General features: G+C 36.9%; 1 protein-coding gene across 3 annotated transcripts in view; it reads right to left on the reverse strand.

The window, feature by feature from the left end:
- Nucleotides 1-1,274: 1,274 nt before the first annotated feature.
- The window catches only part of LOC121382313 (transmembrane channel-like protein 7), an 83,197-nt gene continuing 70,838 nt past the window's right edge, over nucleotides 1,275-13,633 (reverse strand). For all 3 annotated transcript variants that reach the window (XM_041511894.1, XM_041511891.1, XM_041511892.1), the window contains 4 exons: nucleotides 9,375-9,580; nucleotides 7,759-7,941; nucleotides 1,877-1,955; nucleotides 1,275-1,395 (listed from right to left, as the gene is read on the reverse strand). In XM_041511894.1, coding sequence (XP_041367828.1) covers nucleotides 1,336-1,395; nucleotides 1,877-1,955; nucleotides 7,759-7,941; nucleotides 9,375-9,580 — 528 coding nt within the window. In that variant the 3' untranslated portion in view covers nucleotides 1,275-1,335. The remainder of the gene's footprint in view (nucleotides 1,396-1,876; nucleotides 1,956-7,758; nucleotides 7,942-9,374; nucleotides 9,581-13,633) is intronic.

Here is a 13,633-nt window from a genome sequence, read left to right on the forward strand (position 1 = left end):
TTAGAAGACAATCGGCTATGAAATAAATAACTTGTAGTAAATTCCATATTATGAAAAAAGGCGTTTCTTGTGGGAAAAAGTTTGTTTTGTTTAACGACACCATTAGCACACATTGATTTACTAATCATTGGCTAATGGATGTCCAACATTTGGTAATTTTGACATTATAGTCTTAAAGAGGAAACATGCTTAATTTTTCCATTAGTAACAAGGGATCTTTTATATGCACCATCCCACAGACAGGACAGCACATAACATGGCCTTTGATATAGCAGTCGTGGAGCACTGGCTGGAACGAGAAATAGCCTAATGGGCCCACTGAGGGGGATTGATTAGAAACCAACTGAACATCAAGCTCCACCCCAACAACAGTAATAGATACAAGCAAATTGGAAATACAGAAAACATAGACTACATGTCTTGTTTTTAAATCATCCCCAGTGCAATACTGCATCTTTGTTTTGCTTTGAATATAGGTTTGTATTTCCCCCACAATCATGTCAAACATGTTTATGGAAAATATGTGGGTTTTCTAAAGATGATAAATATAATACTTTTTCTTTAGTTGGTCATTAAAAATGTAAATAAACAGAAATCCCAGAACTTGTAGAAACACTTAGAAGAACTAATGACATATTTTTTGTATGTTTCATTATTTAATTTTTTTTTTTTTTTAAATTAAGAAATTATTGTGATATTGCATGCTGGCATACCCAGCAAACATGTATAAAAGATGCAAATGTCATACAGGTAGCAAAATCTGATGTGATACATCAGTATTTTTGCTTTTATTAATTTTATGATTTATAGTTATTAACAACATTATTCAGTTTACAAGGTTTCACTGTCCATAAATACTTCATTTAAGTTTGTGTATACATAGAGGATTCGTTACGAGTAGTTTTTAATATGGAAAATATCAACCGAGTCTATGTTTATCGGTATTGGTCGAGGCTTTGCCAAGACTAATATCGATTAACTAGACGAGAATAATATTTTACATATTAAAAAATATGATTAGCAAATTCTATTTATCATGTTACTTCAATTTTTTGTAAATCACAGTACTAAAGTCGCCGCCATCAGTGATATGACATCATCACAATTAGCACAAATTAGTTTGATGTCACACATTTTAAAGAAATCTTTGAAAAATATTACGCTCAGGTATACAGGTCTTGTTGGCTTGTAAGCAATTGACTCATCCACTGCAACACATTACCTAGAGACCTTTAAATTTGCATATCATTATTAACTGGGTTAATACACTAAATTATCACACAGGTTTATGACATGGAAATCATGGGTAAGGTATAGGATAAATGTAGTTAATAATTATTCCGTATGTATTTGTTCATAAAGTTTCTTTGCAAGAAGCTTGTTATCTGCTCTTTCCTGAAATAAAATAAAAGTAAATAAACATATGGTTGTTCTAGCAAGTAATTTTTATATAATACAAAATATAATCTGTTCCATTACCACCTATGTACATACAGTATTATTTATTGCACCATTACATGTAAAAACATTCCACTCGATGCAGTGTTATGGTATATATTTTTGAGGCATAATATAATTGGAGCAATAAATAAGAATTAAAAATAATGCATATGAAATTGTGTGTATATTTTTAATCTACATTAATGCAATGAAAGAAAGAAGCGAAGGAGAAACGAGGAACAAGATGGTACCTTGTGAGCCAGGCTCCATGGAGGATTTTAATAATTTTCATTGGCTGTTGGGATATTCACACCAAATCAGATGGAATAGAGAAATATGCAAGTACATGTAGTTAGAGGTCAGATTAAGTTAGAAAGAAAATCACCAACTATGCAGTTATAATACTACTACTTTAGTGAGTACATTCAGAACTTACCTGCTGTAATTCAATTTGAAGGATGAGAGCATGCTTATGTTCACCAATAAATCTTTTGTACTGATAAAAGAGAAGACATCTGAAAAAAGAAGCCAATAAGCAGTGGGATAAACTCATTTCCAATTGGACTGGTATCTGAAGAAGTTACACTTCCTGACCGTCAATGATTAAAACATGAATCAATACTTGCTACCTTGTGTTAGCAAGGTGCATGCACTGCCCTGTTATTGTGTTTATGGTTTTGTCACCTTGTTATCATGTTTTGATGCCCCCTGTCAGTTTTTGCTACTCTACCTTTGGTTTAATAAACCCAACTGTTAGCAACTAGCAGCTTTCTGTTGCATAATACTCAGAATGAAACACTAAGGGCCGATTTCATATCTGTGGGTTTTGGAAACATATGGGTCTTGTCTACTGTGCATTTCACGTCTGGTTTTCAATAACCCTAGTTTAAAACTGGGTTACAATTATATTGCTTGTTTAAACCTGCCATGGAGGTGGTTTTTCGCTGTGTTTGCTCAAAGTAAGTTTTCTTCATGGATAATATTGGCAACAAAATCATGTTTTACATCAATATTGCAGAGCCATAAAATGTGAATGTATTTTAGAGACCATTTGAACCCACTACAGTAGCGAATAAAGGGTGGCGGGATGGGGTTTGATAATTTGATAATAACTGGTACCGAGTTTGTTATTTTATTTATTACCCCAGCTATTTTTTTTCTCTAAACGCGTGTATTTTAGAAGCATATGCATGTGCATGTATAGAAACAATGTGAACCACTTTATGCCCCCTTCACATACAAGGATTTTTCTTATGAGTCCTTACGGATCGCACAAATTCACGGATCCTTACGATTTGGCCACTTTTACAACCGATTTAAGAGTTGTTACGAGTTATTACGAACTATTTACGGTTTATTACGGATTATTACAAGTTATTACGATGTATTTACGGCAAAATTCCACTATTTGTTAAGAGTTGTCACGGATAACTACGAATAACTTACGGGCATTTTACGAGCTTTTTACGGATTGTTACGAGTATATTACGGAATGTTACTATTCATCGAAGCTTTTACATGTTAGTTACGACCTGTTTACGTGTTGTTACGAATAGTTACAAGTTAGTTACGAGTATTTACGAGTCCTTACGATTTTTTCGCAAAAAATATATAAATCCTGCAAATCTCAATGTATTATCATTCGAAGAGCAGGAGACTTTTTGTTGACTGCCTTCTTATTTGGAGCCATGCTTGTAGATATTGTAGAGTAGATATGCAGAGATGTGACTTCTTATTTGGAGCCATGCTTGTAGATATTGTAGAGTAGATATGCAGAGTTGTGACTTCTATGACTTCTTGATAACAACTGGAAATGAAGTATTCAATTTTGCAGCTTTTATACCTTTCCCCAAATCGTAAACAATACGTAAGAATACGTAAAGTATACGTATCTATTCGTAAAGTACTCGTAACTACACGTAAAGTGCTCGTAATAACTCGTAAAGCCATCGTAACACGACCCGAATGAAATCGTAAAGAACACGTAAGCACTTGTAATAATCCGTAAATAAATCGTAAACTAACCGTAACAAATCGTACAAAAAATTGTTACGGATTCTTGCGAGCAGTTTACGGATGGTTACGTGTTGTTGCAAGCGGTTTACGATACTTACGGAAAATCAATCCGTGGACAATCGTTAGAAGATTTTTGACATGTCAAAAAAATTGCCTCTCCTTTCCCGGATCCTTAAGAGTGTCTGCGAGTTGTTGCGAGTTGTGATGAGTTATTTACGGATACCAGCGAGTTATTTACGGATGCTTGCGATTGACTACGAGTTGGCGACCCGTAAGGACTTGTAAGAAAAATCCGTGTATGTGAAGGGGATATTACACACTATTCTGTGTATTGCTATAACTTAGTATTTTAATCACGTTCACAGATTTTCAAAAACAAAAGTTCTCTGTATTCTGCTAAAAATATATATAATGAATTGCATTAAAATGACATTTTAAAAATATATTTAACACTAAAACAGTTGTGAATGTCAACCCTTTAAACTACATGACATCATTATGTGTATTTGACAAATCTTGATATTATATTTAGTACCGACAGTCATTGGCTTGTAAGCGTGAAATCAATCAATAATATTGTACGTTACACCTCTGCAGAATATTTCTCACTGAGAAAATATGGAAAATATTTTCCATGTTATGAGTGACCGCTGGGGTAATAAATATAGTTATTTTCTAAATTAGTAAAAATAATAATTTTCTTCATGTGTATGAACTGCACAAAAACTGTAAGTACTAGTATTGGAAGTTGATCGTTACCACCATATTCAAAGCACAGACTGCAGTCTTACAATGACATGATTTCGTGTTTGTCTCGTCTTAATAAAGGGGGCAAAAGGTGAGATAGTCCTACAGCTTTAAAAATTTGACCAAAAGTTGTCTCGGTGCCCCCATTTTTTTGTTTTGTTTTGGGGGTTTTTTGGGAGGGGGGAGGGGGTTGCAGGCTTGTTTTTGCCCAAATTAAAGGGAAATGCCCGATTCTGTTATTCATATTTGTATTATTACCAACAGCTATGTAGGGTTCTGTTAGCATTTTACATGGATTATAACTAATATTGTGAGTAAAATGATGGTGAAACGTTTCGAGGCCAGCTCATTTTGCCCAAACATCTCCATAATTTTTGCCCGAATACTAATGTTTGCCCCAGACTGTGGGGGGGAGGAGGTTGCTGATCCCCAATCTCGTACGAGAATGCCAATACTATACCAGTAACAAATTCCAACTACAAAGTGATGATGTGTAAGCTTTCCCTTGCTTATGCCCCTTTACAGATCTGCAGTTAACCCATGTAAAAAGCGTTGTTTTGTAAACACGGGTAAAACACACACATGTGAAATGAACCACGGGTGTAGGTCTTGTCAAGTTTTTCACCGTTTTACATAAACCAGTGTTAAACCTAGGTTTTGATATAACCCGCTGTTACGAAACCCAGACATATGAAATTAGCCCTAAAGGTTTTTCGATCATGCCATACCCTACTGAGGCTGACACTGACAATCACTGCAGATGCGATATAAGTTGTACTAAACCAAATAACTTCCGGCTAGGTCAAAGTTCAAGGTGCACTGTTATGATATGTCTCTAATCCTGTCCCGCTAAATGACTAACATTTTTGATTCCTGACTTTATATACAACCATCTCGTCCTTGACATTGTTTGGACACCATCATGAGGGAGTAAAGATATCTACCGATGTTTCAAGCATTCTATAGTGTGTTTTATATTAACAATAACATAACATGCACCAAACCTTTGTTAGAGAAGCTAACACCACAAGTCCTTTGATTGGTGGTAAATGTGAGTGTTAGTTATAAACAAAATTATTTTTTCATCTGGGCAAAAAATTTATGCAATTTTATTTCATTTAGTACCACTGTGTCAAGTAGCCTTGTGCTTGAAACATGTATGGGGTTTTTCAAAAATGGTTATACCGAAAATGAGCCATGAAAGGTACCATTTTCTTCATTTAATACTTTGAGGTAGGGGTTGTAGTACTGATATTTATGGGTCATAGTTTGGTTGATAGATTGCATATATTTTTTTTTTAAACACAAACGTTAAAATGGTTGCTTATGGGATTTTATTTGACATAGGTCACACTCGATAGTGTTTTGTTCAACACTTTTAAAAAGGAGGACAAGTCAAATATGAGCCTTATACATTGGAAAAATGCATACCTAGACCAAAGTCAAATATGAGCCTTATATATTGGAAAAATGCATACCTAGACCACCAACACATACGGACACTTCAAGAAATGAAAAACGTGTAATTTCATTTTCTTTGTGTCCAGCCCTAAATTCAGCCAGCAAACATTTTACTAACGTTTGCAAACTATTTGATTGGTTCCCGACATGGCCATTTGATTTAACGTGAGGCACCTAAACTAATCTAGCAGACGTTTTTCCCCTCGGTCTGGTTGAACGTAGCTCATTCTAGCTTGGGGTGAAGTGACATCAGCTCCTACCAGCTAAGACTAGGGTGTAGTCCAGTCGTCATGGTTGGTATAATGGTGCAGACTGGCCCGGCTCCGGAGGATACGAGAAATGACGTGGAGGCAAGGAATCTCGCTGAAAAGAATCCAACCTGGTGGTGCAGGCTGTTGAAATGAGAAGCGTCCCAGCATTCAATCAGTCACAATGGCCGCATACATCCCAGTAGAAAACTCCATTTTGTTGAAAAACAAAAACAAAATGGAGGATTCCCAAGTCGGGCACACGAAAGCACGTGCAGTGAGCACATGCGAAACAAACACATCTTACCGCAGCGAGGTCCGGACTGGGGATGGCCAATCAGGAATCACAGATGCAGGCCACGGAAAGAATAGACCAATTAACTAAGAAAACACTACGATTATCATTTCAGTACATAAGTACTGGCCTTGGTGGCGTTGTCGTTAAGCCATCGGACTACAGGCTGGTAGGTACAGGATTCGCAGCCCAGTACCGGCTCCCACCAAAGCGAGTTTTAATGACTCAATGGGTAGGTGTAAGGCCACTACACCCACTTCTCTCTCACGAACCACTTACAAGTTAAAGTTATCGCATAAACAGACGAGTGGTATTCATCGTTATTTGCACACCTTTGATGTTTTGATCGACAGCTGATAGGCCCAAGTGCGCAGCACAAGGTAACTATCGGCTGTCCATCAAAACATCGAAAACTTGCGAATAACCATTCCTACCATGAGCAAGTTTATGAGGTAACTGGTTTGTACCACGCCCCTATATGACGTTGCATGATGCAATAAGGAAGTTTGGCTCAGACTTGTTTTAAATGGCCTATAAGCATCTAATACTTGCATTTGATCCTAGCTAGAAAATTGAAGTGGCCTTATTTTGTTACTTTAGAGAAAAATCATGGAATACTCGTTTACAGTTGTACTGTTGCAGCTATTGCCAGTTAGTTAAATGTTCGGTTGGTTTATAGTCCAACACATTTAAAAAAAAAAAAAATTCAGTTTAGTTTGACGTAAGAAGAAAAGTAAGTGTTTTGGAAATAAAAAAACCCCAACAAACAACAAACAAATCATTTGTGTGTGCAATTTAGAAAACAATTCTATATTGGTGCATTTTTTATGTTTGTATTTATGCTTGTTTGGTTCATTAGTAATAAATACTAGATAGAAATTCATCTATAATCCTCACCGTCATTTTCTTAATTACTATGGTATGTACTACAAGTCATTTATTTCTAAGCAGATTATTTTCTAAATTGCATACAAAAATTGTGCTTTTATGTTATTTACAAAACAAATCAAACTGAAATAATTTACAAAATAATGTTCATGAAGGCTGGAAAATCATGTTAAAAAGGCAGCATCTAGCTCAATTGGTAGAACACTCGCCCGAGGTGCTTGGATAGAAGGATCGAATCCTCTCGGTGGTATTTAAAATATTTGCTTGTGATAACACCTGCATACCAATGATATCCTGCCCCACCCCCCCCCCCCCCCCCCCAATCTTTACGTAATAGTTGAACGGCCCCTTAGCCTAGTGGTGGCATTCTCTGGATATGGAACAATGTTTCTTTATTTATGTAATACAATTAAAGTATTACTTATTCGACCTTTTAGTCTCAGTTCTCTTTTCCCAGTTTAACAATAGGCGGGAACAAATGTTGACCAATCACAGGTCTGTCTGCACATGAGAGGGGTTTCAAAAGTGTGCAGTGTATGGACAAATACCCATACTTTTGTCAAAGGGACCGACACCAAAGCGTGGTACAAAGTTACTAAGTTACCCTGATCATTTGACTGATATTTTCCCATACATTGTGTATTTTGTCATGCTTGTACTTACAATAGCATCAAAACAAGAGGAAGCATAACTGTGTGTGAACCAAGCCATCGGAGAATACTTTGCATTGTCTTTGATTCAATACTGTTCACAAAATGGTTTACAACCTCAGTTGGCACCCTAGTGTCTCTAAAGGGTCCAACAAAAACACCAGGTTTCTCTGTAGCACCAAGACTAATAGCATCACTGAAAAAAATAGGTGGGTTCGGTGAGAAAATTGTTATACAAAAATATTAAAGAAGCAACATCCATATAATAAAAAAATATGAATTATATTACAGCTTTTATCATACAGTGAAACTCCTCTAAACCGAACACCATTGGGACCAAATAAATAGGTTATAGGGGTGTTCAGATTACTGAGGTTTTAAGAAATAGCCTTTACAACAGTTTTATTTTTACTATTGATATAGCCAGCGTGAAAACGTGTGTTAAATCGTATTTAATAACCAACAATAACCAAATTAAAGGATAAACTCTTTATAGATTGTTGAGCTTTTATAAACACATAACACAAACACATTTGGAACATACTACATGTATGAACATGTAACACTTTGAATAGTTAAGAAATGTTTGGAATTTTGTTTTTACAATCAAGCTTAAGAAAGTGTTCCATTGTTGTCTGCTAATGTGCACATCGTTGCTTAAGCATTGTAGCCTGTTCGATATCTTAGACATTTTTAATAAGTCAATCCCAAACTCTCTATTTAGTGCAATTTGTACCTCCGAAACCGGACAATCAAGGACAATGATTGTGAACATAGCTAGTGCAACATACACATGTTCCATGCTCAGATTAGCCATTAGATGTGTAATCACCGTTACATATGACTGGGTACAGTTGGCAAATAACAATTAAGCATTACTCTAGGTAACAGAGAATAATTAGTTATATTTTTCTGCGTTTCGTGTAACAGAAAAATTATGTCTTGTTGTTTCATTTTCCATATATGGAAAGGTTGTCATGTTCACTCATTGTTTTTTTTTGTTTTTTTAAAAGGAATTTAATATTAATAAGGAAGTTGTTGCCATAAGGTTTTCCAGAGTTTTTAGCTTTTTGAGTTTTAACCGGGGAAGGGTTTTGTGGAGTTTACACTGGAATAGATCTGTTTATGTGTTTGACCATGTTTGTCATTCATTATATTGATTATGTTTTAATAAACGCTGGCTTCATGTCCATTAAAGGTGCTTGTTTTTTTGTTCTTTTAAATGTGTATACTAGGTAGAAGTAGAATGGGGGTATATATGTATGAATAAAGTAGACAACCATTTTTCAACAGATGGCCAATTACTTCTTTAATGTATTTGATCGTTCAGTCTTCAGAGGTAAAATTTGTATTAAACACAATGGGACCGGGTAAATGGTTATTAATAAAGTTATAAATAAAGTTACCACACATAATCCTTGCATAATTAACGAATTTAAATTTACATACTGTATGCGACATGCAAACACAACAAAAGTTTGCACGAAATATGAATTTTGTTCCTATTATGTAAAAAAAATTAAATGTGTGACTCTCCTCATTAGAAAATTCTTGCTTTAAATTATTACCAAAAGCAATAAATTGCTTTTCTGCTATGTCCATATCATGGATAGGCCTGAAAAACTGTACCTTCCAATAACGATTGAAACTGGAATTATCAAGCACAGAATAGATAACAGCAAAAAGGTCATGATGAACTGGGTCTTGCGGGACTGTTTCCAACGTTTGATTGGTGGCTTGCATGTATACAGCATAATAATATAGTTGAGGTAGAAAAACTCCAATATTGAGAGCACCCCTATCAAAGGAAGCACTGGGCAGGTAATTGAACCACACTGAAAACCAAACCAAAAATAAATGAAGTTAATTTTTCAACGATATACATGTAAGTGAAACAAAACTGACATTTATTTTGTACTAAGACATCTATTTCAGAAAGTAAAAGCATTCCACATGGGTGCCAAGTTGAATTAGGAGTCACATTTTGAGACTCATTTATAGAAATGCTTCTCACTTTCTAGCAGTGGCTTCCATCTTGTAATCTGAGAAGCAAAGATTGCTTCCCACTGCACAATCAATATGCCAAACAACCGGAGTCATAACGTCCACTGCAGAATTGGTCTTCCCTTGCCAGATATATAGTAATACATCCGCACATGGGTAGACCATCACCCTCGTCTTCAATTCTTCCATCGTTTCAGATGTTTTATTTTGCTATTGATGTAAACTTAACTTGTAAAGTGTGTTTATTTTTGTCTCATTTGTTCTCATTAATTTACCACCTTATACGAGGTCATTGGTTTGTCTCGGGGTAGGATGTCGGACATGGCTTCATCCAGCTCGACAATGCTGGTGGGGTGCATGGAGGGTAGGTGCTTGAAAAGGTTACCACACTTTAACCATGGCAGTTCCTCCCAGGTTGGATTCCCATTGTACAGATGCGCTGGGTTGCTGGTCCCTCTGTGGAGGGTCATAGTGGTTCAAAGGTGCCATCAGTTTTAGGGTACTGTTCTGCCTGCTAGGTTTCTGGTTGAAGGCTGTCTGTAGTGGTGCTGCTTCTGTTGTTAGCACGTTGAGTCAGTACTGCCAAGAAGTTTTCCGCTCTGTTGTGGATGAGGTGTTTGGGGTTTTGTCACAGACGTTGACGGATCCCAATGTGGTGCGCTGGGTCCAGGACTCGACGCAGTGCCTGGGTTCATATTTATACAAATATCAGGAAGGGCCGGTTGAGCCGGCAGTCCTGTTGTCTGTGTATGCAGGTATATGGGAGATTGCGGCATTCTTTGGGGCTCCTGTTCCTACCCTGATGGTTAATCCTGACCTGTATGATTGAGGTAGAAGTTTGAGGAGATACCTCTTGTCTGCGTAGGCTGAGACTTGTTCTCAGGGCCTGATGGCTACAGGCTGACTACATGAGCGGCAAGTCTGACAAGTGTACATGGATGTAATTCTGTTTGAGGAGGCTGTTCCCTCATACCAAGTTAGTCTGTTTGCCAAACCCTCATTTGTGGCTGAACCTTGCATTTCGGTACCCACAATTGTTCTTTGTGGTTTTTGCATCTTTGGAAGGTGCTGATTGTGGATCCAAGGGGTGCATTTTGGATATTTTGAAATATTCAACATGGCGTCCAAGATGGCTGCCAAAACAAACAACTGGCAATATTTAGGGTATTTTATCACCTATGCAAAACAGTTGATATCTATGAAGGTGCTTTAAGGGTCATAAAATTCATTTTGAACTACCCCAAGTTGATTTAGGCATTGCAATATCATTCAACTCCAAAATGGCCGCCATTACCGCAGCCAAAACATAGAAAGTGCAATGCATCCCAGTTAATATCAACTAGGCAAATGTTTCATCATTGTTTGAATTCAAGATGGCTAACAAAAAAAGAAGAAAAAAGAAGAAGAAATGGCATCACCTAAAAACAATGATTTTGAAATCAAATTGTTAAGTTTTAACGATGTATCAATTGTTGTAAAGTTACAAGTAGTTCATAATGTCAAGCTTGCTGTCATAAACGGGAATACTGATGTTAATAATTTTATCATTCTCATTTTCTACCTCTAATAGTAATAATGGATATACATATATACACTTTATCAAATGTATTTTGTGGACAATTTATCAGAAACTCTGTGCTGTAAACTCTGTCACTTAACATTCCAATTACTAGCATACATGTACTAGTATGTTCCAGCTATACCTGCAAATGATGACCATAACCAAATGCATGTATTAGCTACATGTATATATTCACAGGATACTCAAATGGTTTCTGCCTAACAAAGAGTATTTTTATGAAAATACACCATCCAGTGATACGTGATCTTCACTTCCATGCATTCTCCTCATAAGCCTGCTTGTTAGTATAGAGGTTGTTTGACTATTTCTTTCCCAACCTTTCAGCGCAGACATTTAACCAAAGTTCGTCGACTTCACAGTGTGTGTATGTGCGCGCACGTTCTTGTGAAGGCACATTGTTAGGCCACCTATCTCTGGGTGGCATATTTTTAAAATAGTATACTTTTTGCAAGACAACAAGAGGCATAACCGGATACTTAGTAACTGAAATGTTAAGGTGAGAAAAGTTGATGTGACAAATTACATCGTTGTTGGGACAAACTGATATGGTAAATAAACTGCAGCAATGAAGTATAAATATTCATTCTCAATAGACAGAAAATGTGAATTATTATAAAAACTGATTCCACAGTCTTTGCCAAAACATCAATCATTGGTTATGGCTTGCCCATTTTTTTCATATCATATATTTTTTCCCCCACTGCCCCACTTTAACTATGAATACTTCACATGTGTTTAGTGCATTTGACACTGTTCTTTTGCCATTCTTCGTGATTATAGTTAGGTCTACAAACCTTCGGACTACTGAACCTTCGGACTATTAAACCTTCGAACAATAGAGCTTTAACCTGGTGACATAAGATCCGCAGCAAGATATCCTAACCGGACACTTGCGATGAGATAATATTTATATCCTAACCAGATGCGACCATAACGACAGTTTTCATTTTAAAATTGTTATCGACAGTTGAAACCACCAAGTATGTTGGATTGGAAAGAAAGAAAGAAATGTTTTATTTAACGACGCACTCAACACATTTTATTTATGATTATATGGCGTCAGACATATGGTTAAGGACCACACAGATTTTGAGAGGAAACCCGCTGTCGCCACTACATGGGCTACTCTTCCAATTAGCAGCAAGGGATCTTTTATTTGCGCTTCCCACAGGCAGGATAGCACAAACCATGGCCTTTGTTGAACCAGTTATGGATCTTTGGTCGGTGCAAGTGGTTTACAAGAGCCTTGTGGAGCACTCACTCAGGGTTTGGAGTCTGTCTCTGGATTAAAAATCCCATGCCTCGACTGGGATCCGAACCCAGTACCTACCAGCCTGTACACCGATGGCCTGCCACTATGCCACCGAGGCCGGTCGATGTTGGATTGGTTAATATTTGTCACTATAGTGAGAAAAATAGAAACAATTCCTATCAGTACCGTTTCACGCGCTTGAGTAAATTAATCTGTCACGTCATATGCGTGCAATTAGGATGCAGCAATTGAAATCAATGGTTTCTAAAAACATCGCTCATGTCGCCTGCGTCTGGTTAGGATCAAGCTTTTAGCTGGATCGCAACCGGACACGTGTGATGTGAGTGATGCAATAATATTTGTATCCTAACCAAACGCGACCATAATGACAGTCTTCTTTTTAAAATTGTTATAAATAGTTCAAACCGTCAAGTAAAAGTTGTTTGATTACTTAATATATGTTTGTCATCATGTCGTGCGACAAAAAATAGAAACAAAACAATTCCTATTGGTATGGTGTCGCGCGCTCCACTACATCAATCTGTCGTGCTATACGCATGCAGTTTGGATGCAGCAATTGAAATCAATGGTTTCTAAAAAAATTGCATGGGTCTGGTTAGGATACAGCTTTAGTGTCGCTTGCTGAAATTGAAGTGCTGATCACCAGTAGCAATCAAATTCTGGGAGCTGTGGCTGAGGAGTACCTATCAGCTTTAGATACCAGGAAGCTTTTGTCTGCTGCGAAGGTTGTGGTCTCATCTTGTTTTAAGATGGTAGGACCAACATTCCGGTCTCATCCAGTGGTCATTTCTGCTTGGGTGAAGATAGACTGCTACCCTCTGCCTTTTGAGAGGTTATTGAAACTTCTTTTTAAAGTCAACAACCAGTTAGAAACATTCCTCTTTGGGTTGGACAAGGCTGTCGAGTCTTAACCTGTATCGTAAAACTGTATCCAAACCGGACACGAGCAACGCGATAATATTTATATCCTAACCAGACATGACAATAACGACAGTCTTCTTTTTAAAATTGTTATGAAAAGTTGAAACC

This window comes from Gigantopelta aegis, chromosome 9, assembly GCF_016097555.1.
Source record: "Gigantopelta aegis isolate Gae_Host chromosome 9, Gae_host_genome, whole genome shotgun sequence".
NCBI lineage: Eukaryota > Metazoa > Mollusca > Gastropoda > Neomphalida > Peltospiridae > Gigantopelta > Gigantopelta aegis.